At 48.3% G+C, this 19,645-nt stretch overlaps 1 protein-coding gene across 1 annotated transcript in view; it reads right to left on the bottom strand.

The window, feature by feature from the left end:
* The window catches only part of Trpv3 (transient receptor potential cation channel subfamily V member 3), a 32,289-nt gene extending 18,830 nt beyond the window's left edge, over positions 1-13,459 (bottom strand). The window contains exons 1-6 of the mRNA XM_032913186.1: positions 13,318-13,459; positions 11,238-11,377; positions 3,470-3,574; positions 3,276-3,362; positions 2,489-2,643; positions 1,628-1,804 (exon numbers count right to left, since the gene is read on the bottom strand). Coding sequence (XP_032769077.1) covers positions 1,628-1,804; positions 2,489-2,643; positions 3,276-3,362; positions 3,470-3,574; positions 11,238-11,356 — 643 coding nt within the window. The 5' untranslated portion in view covers positions 11,357-11,377; positions 13,318-13,459. The remainder of the gene's footprint in view (positions 1-1,627; positions 1,805-2,488; positions 2,644-3,275; positions 3,363-3,469; positions 3,575-11,237; positions 11,378-13,317) is intronic.
* Positions 13,460-19,645: the final 6,186 nt, after the last annotated feature.

The raw sequence follows: 19,645 nt of genomic DNA on the forward strand, positions 1-19,645 counted from the left end.
AAAGCAGAAATGAGCTGCACCCCACAGTGGAGAGAACCAAGGCAGGGGTGCCCACGACCTGCTGCAAGAGCAACAGCAAGGGCTTAGTAAAGGGGCTAGGGAAGGCTGATGTGTGGCCAGGACAGAAAAACCTTACTACAGAGACGAAGAAGGTTGTGTGTTAACTCTTATCAAAAACGTGTTAAACCTCTCCGAGGGTGAAATCGACCATGAGCAACAAACTCCATCCTTGCCCTCAAAACGACCTCACTAGGCAGGCCTATTGACCCAGGCTGGTAATGCCAGGTACTCAGCAGAGAGGCAGGAAGATCACAAGTTCAAAGCTATCTGGGTTGTGAAATGAGTTCTAGACCAACCTGAGCAACTTAGTGAGGCCTTAGCTCAAATGTTTTTAAGAGGTAGGGAGGTAGCTTCCTGGTAAGAGCTCTTCCCAATACCACAACCCCAAAATTAAAGGGATCTTGTGCTAGCAATGGTGAGACCATAGGGCCCTGAACTATAAACAAAAAGAAAGAAAAGTACAGAAGGTCGGAAGGGGAGAGGAGGCAGGACAAATAAGCCTCAGATACTGGTCTGAACCTGGCAGGCCTAATGTCAGCTCTCATGTGACAGGCTGAGGACAGGATATGGCTCTCTCTTCAGCAGTCACAGCAATTCTTCCCTGGGGTTCCCACCGCTCCCCCATAGTGCTATGACTTTCCCTTTCAAAAGTCTGTATAGTTCAAACACTAAATCAAGATTACTTTCCCCGTAAGGATTAAAGACACCCCCCTAGCTCTCACCTGGAAAAGCTGAGGTGTTTACAGCCCCTGGCATATCAGCAAGACTGCTGATCATGAGCTGATCATGTCTGCTAACTGGGACAAGCTGTGTACTGACTCAAAAGACTCATGACATAGCCTGTTAACAGTTCACACAGTGTGTCTCCTGGTCAGGGAAACAAGGCAATAAATTATATTCCCTGGTTCCACAAAACCACTGAAATGGACAGCTTATTCATGACTGTAAGGCTGACTGCTGCCTTTGCTGTCCCCTACCGGGCTCTCCAAGCTTCTCCTTCGGTTGCCTGGTTTTTGGGGGGTTTTTTGGTTTTTGTTGTTGTTGTTGTTGTTGTTGTTGTTGTTCTGTTTTGTTTTTTGTTTTGTTTTGTTTGTGGTTCTTGGGAATCTAACAGTGCCTTGCACATGCTAAGGAAGCGCTTCTCAATCTAACAACATCCCCAGGCCCTGCGGTCTTCCTAGTGTCAAATCCGCCAAGCCCATGCCCATCTTGGGGTTCTTACCCTGACCCTGCTCTGGATCCTTCCCATCAGGTGAGCTTTGGCCAAGGCCACCGCTGTTCACACCCCAGTGTTGAACACCCGGTTGCTCACCCCAGTCACTTTCTGTCACACTGCATCATCTTTACTTCTGTTCCTGGCATATTCTGCCTAAAGTCGCCTTTTTAGAGCATCAGTGTTTCCTGACCTGTTCACCCACGTTCGGCGTTATTTACATGCAAAAGAAAGGCCGTGTCTCTGTAACCAAAGTGCCTCTGTGAGGCAAGATGGCCTGTATCTGTAGCCACACCCACCTTGGGAAATCCCAACCTCTCCCCGTTGCCCTTGGTTGCCTCTGCCTCCAGGTACCTTCGTAGGCCTCTTCCGTGTACTCCGCATTGATGAACCTGTCCAGGATGTCGTTCTCCTCAGCGAAGGCAAGCAGAATCCGCACGATCTCTTTGGTGTTGGGGTTGATGTTGAGCAAAGCTTTCATCAGGCAGGTCTTCCCAGTGTCTGAGGCTGTCAGCTTGTGCATTAGGAAGTCTGCAGACAGAGTCAAGGAAAAATGCAGGGGTAGGAAAAGCAGACAGAACACTGGAAGCTGCAGCCTCGTACTTTGGAAGTATGCCCTCCGCCTGCCACAGGGAGCCCCCAGGCCTGCACACCAGATCCTCTTTCTTCCTCCAACTCCCTCCCTGGTTCGTTGTTCACAGCTCTCTACTGCCTGTGAAAACCTTATCCAAGGATTCCTGCTCTCCAAGTTCTGCACCTTCTCTCGCAGGAGAGACAATGTCACCTGCAGCCTGCCTGCCCAGGTGGGTGCCAAAATCTCCATCATATCCCTCCTCATGCTCTAAAAGTACATCTTACCACCTCCCCCACCAACCTGCTCCTCCCCTTTAGTCCCCACACAGCTATGGACCCCCAAAGCCTTCAATTCCTGTCAATGCCCAAGGAACCCTTCCCCATCCCCTAGGCCTGCTGCAGGGTTCCAACACTCTGAATAGCAACCCTCTCCTGACTTACTCCACACAATAGCCAGGCCACGCCCTCTTCCTACCTAAACCCTTGACCCGGGACTCCCCATGGCCCTCTAAGTCAAGCACAAGATTGCTATCCTAATATCCATGCCTCATGCTTCAGCCCCACAGGAGATAGAGCAGGGGCCAAGCCAAACCAACCAGGGTCTCCAGGGGCCTGCACTCTAGGACAGGGCTGGGCACTGACCGGACGCATCCAGGCCGCGGCGCCGTCTACAGAGCTCCTGCAGATCCTGCAGGAGTTCCCGCAGCTCCCTCACGCAGCCCTCTGATACAGCCGCGAAGATGCGCTTCTTCAGCCGCTTCTTCTTCTGCCTCTGTTCTTCCTTGGCCAGGTTTGCGCTAAGACCAGAAGACATTGCGATTTCATCCCGTTTGCCTCCGTTCCTACCCTTTTCTCCTCCACCACCAGAGCTACTTAGTTTCCGGACCACTGCTCCAACCCCTATGCCTCCTATGTCTTTGGCAATGCCCAGATTTGTGTTCCATGTTTGGTCAAGCCTCCTCTTCCAATCCATATGCAACATTCACACCTATCAACATACACCTGCATACACGTGAGGATGAGCAAGAAGGATGTATGTCTGGTGTAGCCATTACTCTGAAATATGGAACTAAGGGAAGAGAAAGCTCCCTTTCACTGCCATATCCAAACATTTCCATGTATCCCTTCCTGCCCCACACTCTAAATAGACTATTACTGTAATGCAGATGTGTCTCCTTTCACTTATGTAACTTGTGCTGACGTCCTTATTCTTTTGTGTATTGTTTGAATGTTTTATAATGAACAGAAATCATTTTATAATATATTGATATTTCGCTCTGCTCCACAAAATGTCACAGGCTACAACCATGGCCTGGAGCCTCCAGATGTTTGTCTCAACTCCCCAGAGACGCTGGTTCTTTCTCTATCCTGTACAACCCATCCCGTGATGTGCCCTCTTCTGAGATCAGTGAGGGAAGGGCACACTTACCTTGGACTGTTGGGATTGGATGGGGTCTCTGTCACATCATCCTGAGGAGACTGAGGAGAGTCCATGTCATCACAGTTGCCAGAGAGGCTGGAGATGGAGAAGAGGGAAGAGAGTAAGCCAACTTTAGAAATGGACAGTGCTACTATGCCACCACCAGGCCTAGCCATGTGTTCAGGCCAGCAGCCAGTACTCACCACTGCCGGATGTTGGAGTCCATCGGCTTGGAGAAGATTGGGGGAGAGGTCTTGGTAACAGTGGGGTTGGGCTCAAATCCTTCTATCTCCAGGAAGAAGTGTGCACTGAAGGGACCAATCAAGGCCATTAGAACTGGGGCCGGGCCGGTCTGCCTGTGTCCTGCAGCCTTGCCACAGAGGACCCACTCATGCTGAGCCCTAGCCTTTGTGCCACGTGTCCTGGCCTAGCCCTCCAGGATGGAGTAGACTCTGGGTTCTTAGCTGAGTTTAAATGGCTCTTGCCTCTAGAAGTACTGTGTGGATGAGCCCAAAAGGATCACTGAGGGGTTGGGGATTTGGCTCAGTGGTAGAGCGCTTGCCTAGCAAGCACAAGGCCCTGGGTTCGGTCCCCAGCTCAAAAAAAAAAAAAAAAAAAAAAAAAAAAAAAAAAAAAAAAAAAAAGAAAAAGGATCACTGAGCATGGCCCAGCACCTGCGGATTTGCGGCTGCCCTCAAGTCTTTCAAAGATGGGAACGTGGAAACAGGCTTTCCCATCTCCAACCAGCTGTGCCTAGAACGTGAGCCTGGAAGCAGAGAAGCCTTTGAGAGGGGCCTCTAGGCTCAAAGCCCCACAGGCCTTCCAGCAGCTTAAGAGGAAGGGCCAGAGTCACCCTGGCTGCTCTTGTTGCCCCTTTACCACAGCAGGAAATGGACTAGGAAAGCTAGTCTAGGGCAGAGAGCTGGGGGCCTGGGCTGGGGATCCTCCACTAAGAAGAAAAACTCAAACCAGTCATGGTGGCATTGCCCCTAATCTTATAACTCAGAGAGTTGAGTCAGGAAGATCATAGGTTTGAGGCCAGCCTGTGCTACACAGCAGGACTATCTCTAAAATAAAATAAAATAAAATAAAATAAAAATATATCACGTGAGAATGGCTATCATCAAGATAACAAGCAATACCAAATGGTGGTAAGAATTGGTTTGAGGCCAGCCTGTGCTACACAGCAGGACTATCTCTAAAATAAAATAAAATAAAATAAAAATATATCACGTGAGAATGGCTATCATCAAGATAACAAGCAATACCAAATGGTGGTAAGAATTGGGACAGACAAGGAGAGAGCACTCACATACTGCTACAGGTAATATAAAATAGCATGCTCTCTGTGGGAGTCAGTATGGAGGCACCTCAAAACTTTTAAATTAGAACGTCCATATGATCCAGTTCTGGGGTCTGTAGATCTATAGAAAAAATAATCCAAGCTAGTTCCCTACAAGGACACCTGCACATACACATTTATTACACCACTATTCACAATAGCCAAGTTAAAGAGTCAGCCAAGCTGCCCACCCACAGATGAACAAATGAAATACGGTATTTTATAAGATGGTGTTCTCAAATTGGACTTGAATTTTTTTTTTCTTTCTTCTTCTCTTTGTAGGAGGAAGTCACAAGGGTTAGGGGTGGACCTTCGAGGACTGAGAGGTGAGTATGACCAGGGTGCATTGTGTAGAATTCCCAAATAATCAACAAAAATATGATGCTGGAAAAAAATAAAATAAATCAAATGATGTCCTATTTAGGCATGAAGAACTGGATCCTGTATCATTTTCAGGAAAATGTATGGAACTATAGATGAACCCGCTAAGTGAAATAAGCCAGACTTAGAAACACACAATATAGAAAAGGCTCACAAAACTACAAGAGGAAGTGCTAGGGATGCGGAAGGATAATGACAACAGAAGAAGGAATAAGGAAGAGTAAGAAGGATTCGGGAGGTGGCTCAGCACTTAGAGCACTGGCTGCTCTTCCAGAGGACCCAGGTTCAATTCCCAGCACCCACGTGGCTCACACCCTTCTGTAACTCTAGTCCTGGGGGGTTCTGTACCTTCCTTCTTCTGGCTTCTGTGTGCAATTTACTCACATAGCGTACAGACATACATGTAGGTAAAGCCCCCGTATACATAATAAATATAAATTCACATGTAAATAAATAAGTGTTCAAATTTTATTTTTTTAAAAAATAGCAAAAGAGGCTAATATGATCAGAGAACATTGTGTACATTGTATGAATGCCTTAACGACACCACTACCTTTGCATCTGATATATACAAGCAAAAAAAAAAAAAAAAAAAAAAAGAAAGAAAGAAAGAAATAGAAAGGAGGGAGAGGGCCCAGAAAACATTGCCAGTCAGTGGAGATGGGGGTTGGGGGAGGAGAGACAAGTCAGCTTTCTCTTCAGGCTTCAAGGGATTGGGAGACACACCCTACCTCAAGAAAAGCCAGACACTCTGCCAGCCACGGCTAGCCACACCCACAGATGCAGACACACATGACCTTGGACACCACAGTCACCCTAGGAGGTGAGTGTTCCCGTGACACTAAGGTGAGGATCAGCTGCAAGTGAACTCAGTTCTGGTACAGCAGCTTCCGCAGCAAAGCTGCAGCAGGCCGTGTGACCCATCCAGAAAGCTGCCTGCCTGACGTCAGGCACATAGCCGTCCTAAACACTCTGCCACCTGAGCCTTTCCCAGGCCCAGAACAGAGGACGTTCAAAGTGCGTTTCCACCCATCTCAAGCTCAGAAAGAAGAGCAGCAGCCTGGGACCAGGGCCCCAGTCTACAGGCAAAGCATTTGAGGCTAAGCATAAGAAGTATCTTCCCCTAGAGCTGACTCCAGGCGGCCATAGAACCTGCTTCCTCCTGCCACCCAGGCTAGTAACTGGCATGGCAATGCACATTGCCCTGCTCTGTCCTCAACTTAGTCCTCTGGGCCAGCTTGCAGCCAAATCCACTGCAAGGGTTAGCTACAAGGAGGCTATCCAATCAGGGCAATCAGGAAAATGCTGGTTGGCCTGGGAAGTCCCTCTCCTCACTTCAGGCACGGACAAGGCTAAACCTCGTCATTAATCCAGGAAGAAGGGGTAAATGGAGCAGAGGGCACACTGTCCCTCCCCCTCCTGGCTTCTGACCATCAAGAGGAGCCAGGCATGGTGGCTCACACTAGAAGCACTCGGGAAACTGAGGCAGAAAGGTCGTTCAAGGTCAGTCTGGGATACAGGTTAAGAATCTGTTGAGGTTGGGGAGAGAGAAAGAGAGAAAGGACAGAGGGAGGGAGGGAAGAAGGAAGGGAGGGGGGGAGAGATTGAGATTCTGGCCTTAACTAAAAGCAAATACTTCAAAAGAGATGAAAATATCAAAAGAGAGAAGCAAGTGGAGAAAATCTTTGACCAAGACTCAAAACTTGGGTTTTGATCTGTATCCGCCCTCAGCTGAGTACTCTCCATCTTTAGATCAGGAATCCTCAACTGATGGGAAACTGATTAGGCCAGGCAATTCCCAGCTACCCCAAGATCATGCACTTATGGACTGTCCAGCTGAAAGGGACATTGGAGGTCAACCAGTCGGATGACCACACCCTGAACTCCCACTGCCCCACTCCACTCCGGCAGCCTGACTCAGGTCCCCAGCACATCTCCTAGTACTCAGCCTCAAGACATCCTGGTTGAGAGCTGCTAGATTTTCTCCATGAAGAGCTCAAAACCCACACCCACGGTTTTCTCCAAGAAAGTTTGGTCTTGTCTTCCCGGGAGCCTACTCTGCTGTTGAGGCTGCTTTACTCACAGATACTTATCAAGTACCCACAGCGTAACAGGCAATGATCCTGCACTATAACAAAGGCAAACTCCCTTCTATTCCAAATCTGCTATTCCAGTGGGCTGATCAAAAGTAACTTTAAGGCAAGACCGACAGCCTTGTACAGCACAGACAGGCCATTTCATTCTGCTCTAGACAATACATTGTCATTTAGCTGTAAGTTTCCCAATGGCAGACACTATGATAACACTATCCTTAAGTTTCCAGAATCAACTTTGATTTCCTAACAGTGGTCCTGAAACTCAGAAGACCCCATTGAATAAATGTATGTATTGATAGGTGCCCATAGGGGCCCACAGAGACTGAACCACCAACCAAACAGCCTACATGGGACTGGTGTAGGCCCTCTGCACATATGTAACAGTTATGTAGTACGGTCTTCATGTGGGACTCCTAACAGCAAGAGCAGGTGCTGTCTTTGACTCTGTTGCCTGCCTTTGGGATGTTTTCCCCTTACTGAGCTGCCCCATCTAGAATCAATAGGAGATGTTCCTAGACTTACTACAATTTGATGCGCCAAGGCTGGTTGATATCCATGGGAGGCTTCCCCTTTTCTGAAGAGAAAGGGAGGAGTAGATATGGAGGAAGGAAGGAGGGGAGGACTGTGATGAGAGGAGGGAAGGGAAATTTCAGTCAGGATGTAAAGTAACTAAGCACATGTATTAATTAAAATTAAAAAATAAAAGAGAGGGGATAGGTGCTGAGTGAGAAGTATTTGAGTGGAAGGAATAATGACTGGTCAGACAGAAGAGCAGATGAGCTAAGATGAACAGTAGGTAGATAAAAGAGTCCATAGACAGATGGATAGGTGGACGAACAGACGGACAGATGGATGGATGTGTGGGTGGATGGATGGGTGGATGGATGGGGATGGATGGATGATGGTGGATGGATGGACAGATGGATGGATGGATACATAATAAGCAATCAAGTAGATAAGGTGGAGTGGATAAGACCAATACTCAGACAGATCAATGCAACCTAAAACTGTCAATGTTGGAGGTTGAATCCTCCCTGTGACTGGTTGTGCTACCAACTGCTGAAGCTCTCCCACCCCTCCTCAGTTTTACACACAAAGCTGAAGTGGGCTCCTCTGCCATTCCTCCACCAGGTCCCATCTTCTCTTGGATTCCTCCAAGAGATCAGGAGTGGCTTCAAAAGTCACATCGTACAAGTATTCAGTACCCAGGTCCAAAGCTAAGGGCCCCAAGGAAGGGAGAAAGCATCATCTCGCCATGCAATGGCCTGGCTGGTGCTGAGCGACTTCTTCATTGGTTCACACACTCCCTCATTCCCTTGCCTGACCCCTCACTGACCCATTCACTTACTCAAAACTAGCCAGATGTCCACTGTATGTCACTGAGGGGATAAGAAGGGGACAATCACCCCTTCCAGGGATCCCCATCCTCAGAGATGGCAACCAGGGTTGACACATTTGTCCCAGTGACCACATCAATCTCTTCAGGGAGTGTCTGGGTTATAGGCATACAAGAACAACAAAGGCCCCTATAACTGAGAACAGGAATGGGAGGCTTTGTGCCGGGCTAACTGGGATACCATATGCCATGGTTCTGGAAGAGCCCTGAAGCAGAAAGGAGAATAAGAAATGCCTCCTACACTAGACAGGAAGTCATGATGGAATAGGAAAACCAAAGGACAAGATGGGGAGAGAGGAGTGATGACAGCCTGCCTGTAGAAGATCAAATGATTAGGCAAGGGCCTAACTCAAGAGGCAGGGCCTGACCCACGCCTGCCCTACTTGACACCTACACAACCACATCCTACCCACCATCATAAGCACATGGTAAGGCCTAGACCGTATGATACCCTGGCTCCTGCCTGCTGCAGATGTTCATTGTTTATTCCTTTGGTCTAGGTCAAAGGGTGCAACCTGGGTGTGGTTAACACAGGTACATAGACAGCTGTATATCATTTCTCCACCATTTCTGTCAGTGAAGAGACAAATACAAGACCAGGAAACAACCTAGGGGTAGATAGAGGCTATCTACCATCTGCTTTGACCCAAGAAATGTCCCTGAACTCCCCAAGGCCAGCTCTCTGACACTGTATGTCACCTTGATTAGGGCCCAATAAGGAGACCAATATGATAACTACTCAAAGAATGACCTGATGGCTCAGGAAAACTCTTGGGTCCAAAGATCTCTCCCCTCTGTAGACCTGTAGACCTTCAGGAGCCTTCAGTTCTCACATTAGTTCACAGCCCCCTGGTGACTGGCATTGCCCTTTGTCTTCACGTATAATTTATTCCTTATTTTCTTTATTCTCTTTAGAACCAAGTCTTATACTCAGTTCTGAAGGAAATGCTCAAACCTTCTCATAAAGACCCTCAAAAAGTCATAGAGACCACCACTTCAGGAGATAAAGTCACACCTCATACCATTGTCTAGGCCAGGCAAACACAAAACAACAAACAACCAAAAACCCAGTTTAGCTGGGCCTGATGTAGAGGAAACTGGGTTGTTTGTTTGTTGTCTTGTCTGGAGTTTGAGGGGTTGTTTTGTTTTGTTTTTTTTGAGCCTGTCCACAAACCTTTCCCTATTATTAAATCTCTGCTGAGAGTAAAAAGGAAGGAGACCCAGAAAAATGTACCATATTGGCTTGGGTCAACTGTGTTTCTGTTACTTCTTGGATGGGTCATGAAGTTCTAGGCTGCTCCCACTCCTATACTGCCTGCCTCGCCTGTACTCATTCCTCATTTTCTCTCCTGAACTCCGAGGTGGGAGCTCTGCCTAAGTGTCCTCTGGGCATGTCTTACTTGGTACTTCATACCTGACCTTGGCCCACTGCTCCTGTCCTCGCTTCTCCTTTGATGGGCTCATGACTGAGGTGACCCACCTTCCTTCTGAGTTACCGCCCCAGAAGGGCGGGTCTCCTGGTTCCTCCATCTCTATTCTTGCCCCCAGGAGATCCTAGGACTAACTCCACTCTCATCTGTCTTTTCCCAAATTTCTGATCACCCAGGTTCAGACCTCACCACTTATCACCTGGAGATCTAGAAGGCTGTTCTCGGTCCCAGCATCCTCCAGATCCTCAACTTGAAAGTTAGACAAAACCACTCCAGCCCCGCCCAGCTCCCAGAAGCCCCATACAATCAAAATCACACACTGAGCACTGGCCATCCTGACCGTGCTAACCGCTTGGTCAGCATAATGGCAATTAACTGTGTCTTTTAAGTCGATGTCATTAGTAGTGTCCTCATATACAGATCCAGCTCGACACCACTTTAGTCATCTCAGTCAGAACCTCCATTTTCCCTCCAGTTGACCATGTCATGCATCTTAAGCCCTACCAAACACACAGCCATTAAAACAGCCGAAGCTGAGTGCGATGCTACACACCGGTAATCCCAGCGCTCAGAAGGAAAAGGATCCTAAGTTGAAGTTTTTTGGCTGTATGTCAAGTACCAAACCAGCCTGAGAAAAATAGAAAGACGCTGTCTCAAGAGAAAAAAAAATCAGCCAAAAGTATTATGTGCCCAGCTTGTTAGTTGACAGTGGCTGTGAGACAAACTAGGCATATTCTGGTTGGCTATGGTCATCTTTATCCAACTAAGCCCAAAACATCTACCTTCTTCCTTGGGTGCCAGGATCATCCTGTTTTGCTGCCTCCCAAAACACACTTTATTCTGTAAGCTTGGTAAATATAAGTTCTACTTTGCACAATACTGAATCCACCTCACAGTACCTTCTGCCTTCCCAGGCTTTCCCAATACAGCCCATTATGCAGACTTGATTCCACAGTAGATTGGAAGCCGCTTGTGAGTGAGAGAAAAGCATGCCCATGTGAGGATCCTGACTACCTAGAATGACATCCGCCTTTTTACTCCTGTTCTCAAGAATGGGTCCAGCAACTCTCACCCCTCCAAGAGTCTTCCTAAATGTTCTTGCTTCAGTGCCCCCTAACTCCTCCAAGGAGACTCTCTTCATAGACCAGTCATGAAGACCTCAGCAAAGGCACCTGAGTATGCAGTGCTGTCCCTCCAATTATACCCAGCTGTCACCAGGCCAACCCAGATAACAGAGTCTTGAGTCTGTGTGAAGCAAGGGATCCTTGGTGGGTGACTCCAGTACCCCACACTGTACAACACTCAGGTCCAAGCCTTCAGTCTTACCTCTTCTTGGTGGGGGTGAGATCTGCCGGCCTCTTCTCTGTCAGCACAGCAGGGTTCCCGCCAGGTGCAGTGGTTCTTTTGCCCATGAGGGGCACCATCTCCTTGGAGTGGGCATTCATTGCTGGAGCCTAAGGCATATGCTGAGGTTGAAGGGCAGAAGTAACTTCTGGTGGCTTCAGACTCTCGTCAGATACCATCCAACTCCTGCTTATACCTCTCCAAGAGGGAGCTCACTCCCTATATTTCCAGGCTGCCAGCCCTTCTTCGGAACAGGCAAACTGTTCCTGCAGTTTCCATAGCCCCAAGAGAACCCAGCATAGCACCCAGGAAAGGACCACCCTGCCTCTAACAGCCCATCACCATCTCCTGCCATATTACTCTCTGGGCAGACTTATAAGGCCTAACTGCTTTCTCAATGTACCACCTAAGGCTTTGTTTTCAGACCTATTTGTCAAGGTCACAGAACCTTTGACCTTAACCCTTAGCAGAACATCAAATGTCACCTCCTTTTCTCTAGATGCTGCTCTGAATAACACAGCTGGGGGTTTTGAATTCTTCAACATCTGCTGGTAGTCTCTGCAACTCACTCACTTCCCTTCTCTTGCTCTTCCCCCACAAGCTAAGCACATCCACTCCAAGACTGGCACCCTATCATATGCCCTCTTGCCTAGATACAGAAAGCCAACCCTTCAGCCCAAACATGCTTGACTAATGGTCAGTATGGGTCGAGTTAGAAAAAGTCACTAGTACACCTTCCAAAGAGACTAGGGAATGGATCTCAAAGGATGGTTTCTGGACTGGGATGTGGCAGACACGCTATCTGGGCTGGGGGCACGGCCTGCACAATGACCAGGGCTCAAGACAATTCAGTGAGTGTCAAGGAGCAGGTGGAACTGGAGACCCTGACTGAATTCATGGAGAGCCCTGGCAGTGAAGGGCTTGGGAGCAGGCTGAGCCACGCTGTGAAGCCCCCAGCATAACTTGGAAGCTGAGATTGTAGCCAGGGAAGCAGGGAGCAGGGAAAAGTTCTGGGTTACATAGGCAACAGAGCCTGAAAGAGAACAGACTGTGGGGACAAGAGAGACCAATGACCTGGGGGTCAGGGGGGAGCTGTTATGAAAAGCACAGGGAGGGGAAAGAGACTGCTAGCCATGAAGGAAAAACACAGAAAGGCAGGGTGGACAAGAAGAGGTAATTCTGAAGTTAGGGGACCAACCTCAATGTAAGCCACCTCAGATTACTTAGTAACTCCCAGCCCCTGCCCACATCCATCACAGCCGAAGCCAGATGGGTACATACATTGCCTCTGCCCAAAGCAATCAGTGGACATAGGGGACTAAAAAGGCTTTGCTGAGTCAAGAGCAAAAGTAGACAGAAGTGTGCCTCCTCCTCCCTCATCCTCTGGTTTCTCTCCTGAGAACTAGCTGAATGGTCCCCTGACACCAATTGCTCCATCCTTCTTGAACTTGGGCCATGAGTGTGGGCTACTCTGAACAGCTGGGGCAAGTGGGGGTCAAGACAATGTGGACTCAGGCTCCACGGCTATAATTAGCTCCTGAGTCACCCTCCACGCTTTGCATCCGCACCTGCTGGACTCTCTCCCTGCCCTGCCATCCAGCTCCCTTACCTGAGAAATACCGTCATGCCTGCCAAGGCCCTGACACTGACTAAAATGGCCTGTTCTGGGGACACAGACCAGGCAGGGGCCAGAAGAAGACCTCCATAGCTGCTATCTCAATATCTGTGAGTGCCTGGGCATGGCCACTCTTCAGTGTTGGAATAGTTGCCACCATCTTGAGCACCCATCACACTCCAACCATGGAGATTCACATCCCTAAGCTAGCTGAGGGAGACAGGAGCTCTGGAATTTCTCTCTTCCTGAGAATCCCAAGCATCAGGGGAACGTTCCTGGGCCTATCAGAACCTACATTATCTCCTCTGCCCGTTGTCAAAAGGAACCCCAGCTCCCTACCCCTTCCTGGGACCCATGAGCAAAGGGCAGACACGGCCCAGAGGATTCCAGGCCCATGCTCTAGTCTTTCTGGGGAAACGCTAGCTTTCCTGCGTGACAAGGATTTACCTGGCAGGTTCCGGTTGGTGGTAGCAGCCCTTGCTTTGAGATCACCGCATGTCTGGGGCCCAAAACCCACCGTCGGGAAGGTGGCTGAGGTGGCCAGAGGCTCTCATCGTAGACACAGAGATAGCTGACAGCTGGAATGAAGCATCAGAGGCAAAACTGGCTGGGCCACCTGCCCTCGGCACCAGTCAGGCCACACCCACCACCCACGTGCCCTGCATGAGTCACCCCCACACCCACAGAGCAACCTCACCCCATAGGAGAAAAGGCAGGAAAGGCGCTCGCTATGGCTCAAAGATCTGGTCCCAACCCTTCACTCATACATTTGATCCTCAGAGGATCTGACCTCAGTCTCCTCACTTGGGAAATGGTACCCAGTACAGAGAACTTACTGATCAAAGCTCTCATGCAGAGACAAAGATAATGGGGGTAAAGAAACTTCATAAGGAATCAAGACTACAACCAAAGGCTTGACCTCCATCTTTCAAAAATAGTTCTCGGATCAAATCCCTCAGAGACAGGAAGTCCAATCTTTCCCAACAGCTATTATGCATCATGGACCTTCGTGTGCGACAACCTCACTGCTTCCTGCCTCTGTGATCTTGGGCAAGTCATTTGTCCCAAGCTTGGGTTTCCTCACCTGCCAATCATACAAACCCATGTTGAAAGGTAGAGTGTAAATGAGGGAGGGAGTGGAGAGAGCTAGAACAGCGTCTGGAGTGAATTCATAACCTGTGACAGCCCAGTGTTATTGTCCCAACCATTTGTTCACCCAGCAATTGTCTGTGTCGCTGTTCTTCAAGGCCAGAGCACTACAGGAAAACTCTGTGCCCTCCCTACTTGCCCAAAGGGCTTCTGGGAAAGGGGTGGAGCATAACTTGACTCAGAACTGCACCCCTTCCTCGGGGAAGATGTGTAGGCAAGGCATGACAGGCTCAGAATGGAAGTCCCTGCTCCATGGCAGTGCTGATGCAGCAGGGACTTTCCTGACTGTTCCCAGGAGGCAAGATCCCAGATTCCTGATCACTACAACCTGCTAGGCCTGGGGAGGAGGAATGAGGCAGAGTCAGCTTCTAGGCCATGAGAGAGAAAGACCTGTGGCCAGGCCAGGGCAGAACAGGCTTCAGGTGTGGCTTCAGTAGGGCACGCACCTGCGGCTTAATCCAGGGAAACCTGCAGTTGGTGCTTATGATTCCTCATCCTGTTTCAGAACCACCACCATCAAAGCCCTACCTTCAATTAAATGTGGCCTCTCTCTTCCTCACCTGCCCAGGCCTGACTCAGCCTTGACCCATCTTTGCTTCTCTGATGTCTCAGCATCCTGGGCACGAAGCTATTTCCTGGCTCTGTGTTGAAACTTCCTTGCTTTCACACTTTTCTTTGGAGACTAACTTAAAAGCTCCTTTATCTCTCTCATCCATACGCATGTTCTGTAATGACAGGGATTAGGGAAAGCCCCTCTACTCTAAGGGTATAACCTCATGGAAACCCAGTGTAGCACCAAAGGCTGGTCCACATTCAGTGTCATTGAATCCAGCCATTGTGAGAGCCACTATATGGGAGGCCCCAGCAAGATAGCAGTGAACCTAAAAGTGTTATCCCTGCCCTCGAAGCTTATGGACCACCCAGAAGACCAGCTCCAGCAGGGTTATCTCATCACAGGTGACAAGGGCCAACTGAAAGGGACTCATCTAAAGGGAAAATGGAGGTTCAAGGCCTAGGGCAATGTATGAACTGAGCAAAGTAATCAGACACTGGGCTCAGATGCAGTCCACCGAGTGACCCCAGGCTGCGGGCTCAATCCTGACCCCTTAGTGACCCAGAGCTGGGTTGGCCGATGGCCAGTCAGCGACTCGCACCACTATAATCTAACAGGGGACTGACCTGGCTGAACCAGTGGTATACACTAAAGGCAGTTCTTCTGGCTACCTACATGGGATTATTAAGTTTGTCTTTGTAAGCTTTCTATCTTGTGTCTGGGATCCACACAGCGCAATCACAGTCTGTGCCACCAGAAGTCCCATGTCCTTCCTTCTACCTCATTCTCCAGACCTTGCCAACCCTGTCCTGTCTAAGGGATGACCTGTAGGGTTCATTCAACTGTCCTCCACTACCAGGATCCCAGTTCCTGAAGCAGCCACGAGCTGTGCCATGCTCACTCTTCTTCAGCAATCTGAACTCTCCTTCCATGATGGAAAGAACATACAATAATCACAGGAAGAGGCCTTTCACATATGGGTATGTATGTGTGGATGGGTATGTATGTGTGGATGGGTATGTATGTGTGCATGGGTATGTATGTGTGCATGGGTATGTATGTGTGGATGGGTATGCATGTGTGGATGGGTATGTGTGTGTGGATGGGTATGTATGTGTGGAAGAGGAGATAGGCCAGCGCCTAGGGTGGGATGCAGGCAAGGAGAGAGAAAAGGAAGATTCTTTATTTCTGTCCCAGCCTGCTTTCCAGATGCCTGAACGTCAGATGACCTCTAGATGTCTGCCAAGATACCCACGTGTGCCTCATCCTGCTAGCTAAGGTCAGAGCAGAAGGCCTGGTCAACAGTCTGCAGAAGCCATACTCTGTCTGATGCCCAACACCTACAGAGGGTTCACAGGAGGTGACGAGCAACCCTGCCCAACATTCCGCACCTTCTAAGACTCACAGACGACAGTCCAGGTAGCCAACCCAAGGATTCCATCTCTCCAGGGAGGATGAACAGGAGTCAGCAGGGAGTGGAGGCATGAAAGTAAGAGGATCAGACTCCTGCACAAATCCCAGGAAACACCCTACTTATGTGAGCTGGAGCAGGAAGTGAGGCAGAATTTCACTCACCTCAGGCCGGGATAGGTTTCGTCAGCTTTCAGGGCTGAGCGCTGAGAGACTGCCTCTTTGGGGATGCTGTGTGCACTGGGGCAGGGAATGCTGTTGGGGGAGGGGTTAGGGAATTCAATTCACGGGAAATCTGCACTTCTGCTGGGAACTTAAAATTGCTCCAATAGTAGTTTATTGATTTAGGACTGGGCTACAGAACTCAGTGGTACAATGCTTGACTAGAATAGACAAGGCCCTAGGTTCAATCCTCAGCACTGGCGAAAGGGAGAGAGGAGGGAAGAAGGAATGAAGAGGAGGAGAAAGGAAAAAACTGGAAACCACTGAGCCAAAGTTACATTGGCAAAAAGTATTCTAATTTAAAATGAAAAGAGAGATGCAGACATAACCTTTTTTAAAAAAAGTCACTGAGGCACCACGGTGGGTGAGCACTTCTCAGAGGGGAAGGGGAAGGGGCCATGTATTGGGGTGGGGGTGGGGGACACAGAGAAAGTCTGAGATTGGAATGAAAAGTCAATGAATACATAAATTAATGGAAAAGAGAGAGAAAAGTCACACAGAAGTTTTGCTTGTTTTACTTTCAACATTTAATTTACAGCCCAAACAGTGGAACGCACTACATATAATAAGCCATACACACACATACACATGTCAAGTTATGAGGAATAAAGTTTATCTTGGCAGATAGTGTTAACAAAAATTGAAATTACATATGTTAGTGACATAATTCAATTTAGTACAAGTCTGACACGTTTTCTTGCTTTCTGCTAAGTCACCATACCTAAACTGTTTTTAAATACTCAATTTTAATTTTATTCTCTTTGCCTGTACTCTGATTCCAAACAAAAGTCTGCATAAGCATCTCCAATGTCTGGTCTATGACATCATCATTGTCAGCCCCTGATAAACCTGCTGCACATTCGATCTTCCCTTCCAGTTAATTCTTGATTTTCGTCTTGGTCTGCAGCCACTGGACTGATCTACCCTCAGGGGTTCAGAGCAAGACCCCTCTAGCTCCAGGGGAAAAGGCATCCACTCCTAGAGTTCCCAAAGCCCCAGAGAGTCCCACCAGGTTCTCAAGATAAAATCCCACAGCCAGCAGTGGCTCAGCCCCAAATAATATGGCTCCCACACCTACGAGCTAAAGTGTATGCAGATGCTTCTGAATTATACCCATCAAGTCATTCTTCTGACTATACTGAATCCCACAGGGATGGGTGAGTGGGGCTTCCCGTGCATCAGAATGTGTTCAAGATTTTCTGAATCATCTCCTAGAGCAGCCTGAGAGATTTGAAGTAAAGACCAACCAGCTTGCAGAAACCCTCTGTGGGTTACAACGAAAGATGCCCTGACTTACTACCAACAAGCCAGTCTTTCCCAGTTTGCCCTCATACGAGAGCTTGTCCATGTATTCGGCTGGCAACTCTCTTCCATCAAGCGCTGCCTCAGAGATGTGGGCATGAATGAAGTGAAGGCTCGAGCTGCAGAGGGGATGGGTCAAGCTGATCTCCAGTGTTCGTGCTGTTTCTGGAAGACACTGGATATCAAAGGAACCAGAAGACAGGTTTCAAGAGCAGATTTTCTTCAGATTGGTCTGGTAAGTGCTGAGCGCTCCACACACAGAATCAAATAAAAAGGAAATCCGTAGTCATCGAACAATCACACGATGTTTTCTAAGCTGGGCTACAAGTAAAGCAAGAAGCCCAGGGTCCACAGCAGGCAGTGAGAAGCTGGCCCAGTTCCCTTCAGACTGAAGTGGCCTGCGTGATCCAGGCCTGACTCAGCAGTAAAGATGGGTTCAAAGTCAACTGCCTGGGGTCAAACCCGGGTCACGCTCTTGGCTGGCTGTGTAACTTGCTGTCAGAGCCTTGATTTTCTCATTTATAACCTAGAGTTAATAACAGCTTCCTCATGAGCTGTTGGGAAGTTTAAAGGATAATGTATATATCAAGCCCTTTCATAAACACTCCAACCATCCTGGGGGGAGGGGGTGTCTATATTCGTCCTCACCCACCTGCTCTGTGGGCTGTGTACACCTCATGGGCAGCTCAGGGTCCAGGCTTGGCTCCCCCACTAGGCCTTACATGTGGGGTGGGCATACTGCTAAAGAACATGGAAGAGGGTCTTGGTGCTCCCTCTAGAGAGTGGAATGTCCCTGATGGGCTCCTAAGTTTAAACCCTTGGTCTCCATCTAGTGGCTGTGTTTTAGGGGGTTAAAGATCCCTCTGGGCATGGAGCCTGGCTTGTAGAGGCAAAAACTCCCACCCTAACTGGTCGACACCCACTGCATGGAGTCTGGCCCCAGAAAGTCGTTGTACCTTACACAGACATGTAGAGCTTGACTCCTACACTTAATAGAGCCCTTACACTTAATAGTCAGTCTCAAGAAAGACGACTAAGCCTTCAGGATGGCTCAGCAGGTAGTCTCTTGCCTCTAAGTCTGAATACCTGAGTTTGATCCTCAGGACCCACACCGTAGAAGGAGAGAACCAACTCCCATAAGTTGTCCTCTGACCTCCATACATGTGCTGTGACTAATAAATAAATAATTTAAAGTAGAAAAAAAGAAAGAAGACAACAGACACTATAAAATTACTACTTAACAAACTAATGAGACACCCACATAACCTTTGCAGGTATGGGCCCCATACAAACAGTACACAAGATAAGATCAGGTAATTATCTTCCTTCTAACTGTTAAAGAAAAAAAGCAAAACCCCATTCTCTTAATAGAGTGATTTTTTTTCTCTCTCTCTCTTAATATTTACTTACTGTTTGCTGGGCATAGGTGGTACACACCTTTAATCCCAGCACTCAGAAAGCAGGTGGATCTTTGTGAGTTCAAGGTCAGCCTGATCTTCATAGTGAGTTCCAGGACAGCCAGGGTTACATAGTGAGACTCTGTCTAAAAATCTGAGACACTGAGCCACCAACCAGGCAGCATACACCAGCTTGTACAAGGCCCCTGACACATATACAGCAGAGGACTGCCTGGTCTGGCCTCAGTGAGAGAAGATGCACCTAACCCTTGAGAGACTTGAGGCCCCAGGGAGTGGGGAGACCTGGTGGGTTGGGTAGAACTCTTGGAGATGCACGGGGGGGGGGGGGGCTAGGGGGACGACAATTGTGGGAGAAGACAAACCGAAAGGGGATAATGACTGGAGTGTAAAAAATGATTAAAGATAATTTAAATGATAATAATAATAATAATAATAATAATAATAATAATAATAATAATATCTCACTGTCTCCCTCTCCTCATACTATATCCTCTTTAATAAATTTTTGTGTTCGCTCTGGTCTGATAAATACTTTTACTCCTTCTCCCTTGACTTGCCACAGCTGTTCCATGCACAACATGGCTGTCAATTTAGGTCCAATAAGCTGCAATCCTCTGTACCTTCTGCTTCAAGCCTTGAGTCTCTGCCTTGGCTTCACCTGATGAGGGACTGTAACCTTCAAGATTAAGCAAACCCTTTCCTCCCCAAGTTGCTTTTGACA

The sequence above is a fragment of the Rattus rattus genome, chromosome 9 (assembly GCF_011064425.1).
Source record: "Rattus rattus isolate New Zealand chromosome 9, Rrattus_CSIRO_v1, whole genome shotgun sequence".
In the NCBI taxonomy this organism is placed as follows: Eukaryota; Metazoa; Chordata; class Mammalia; order Rodentia; family Muridae; genus Rattus; species Rattus rattus.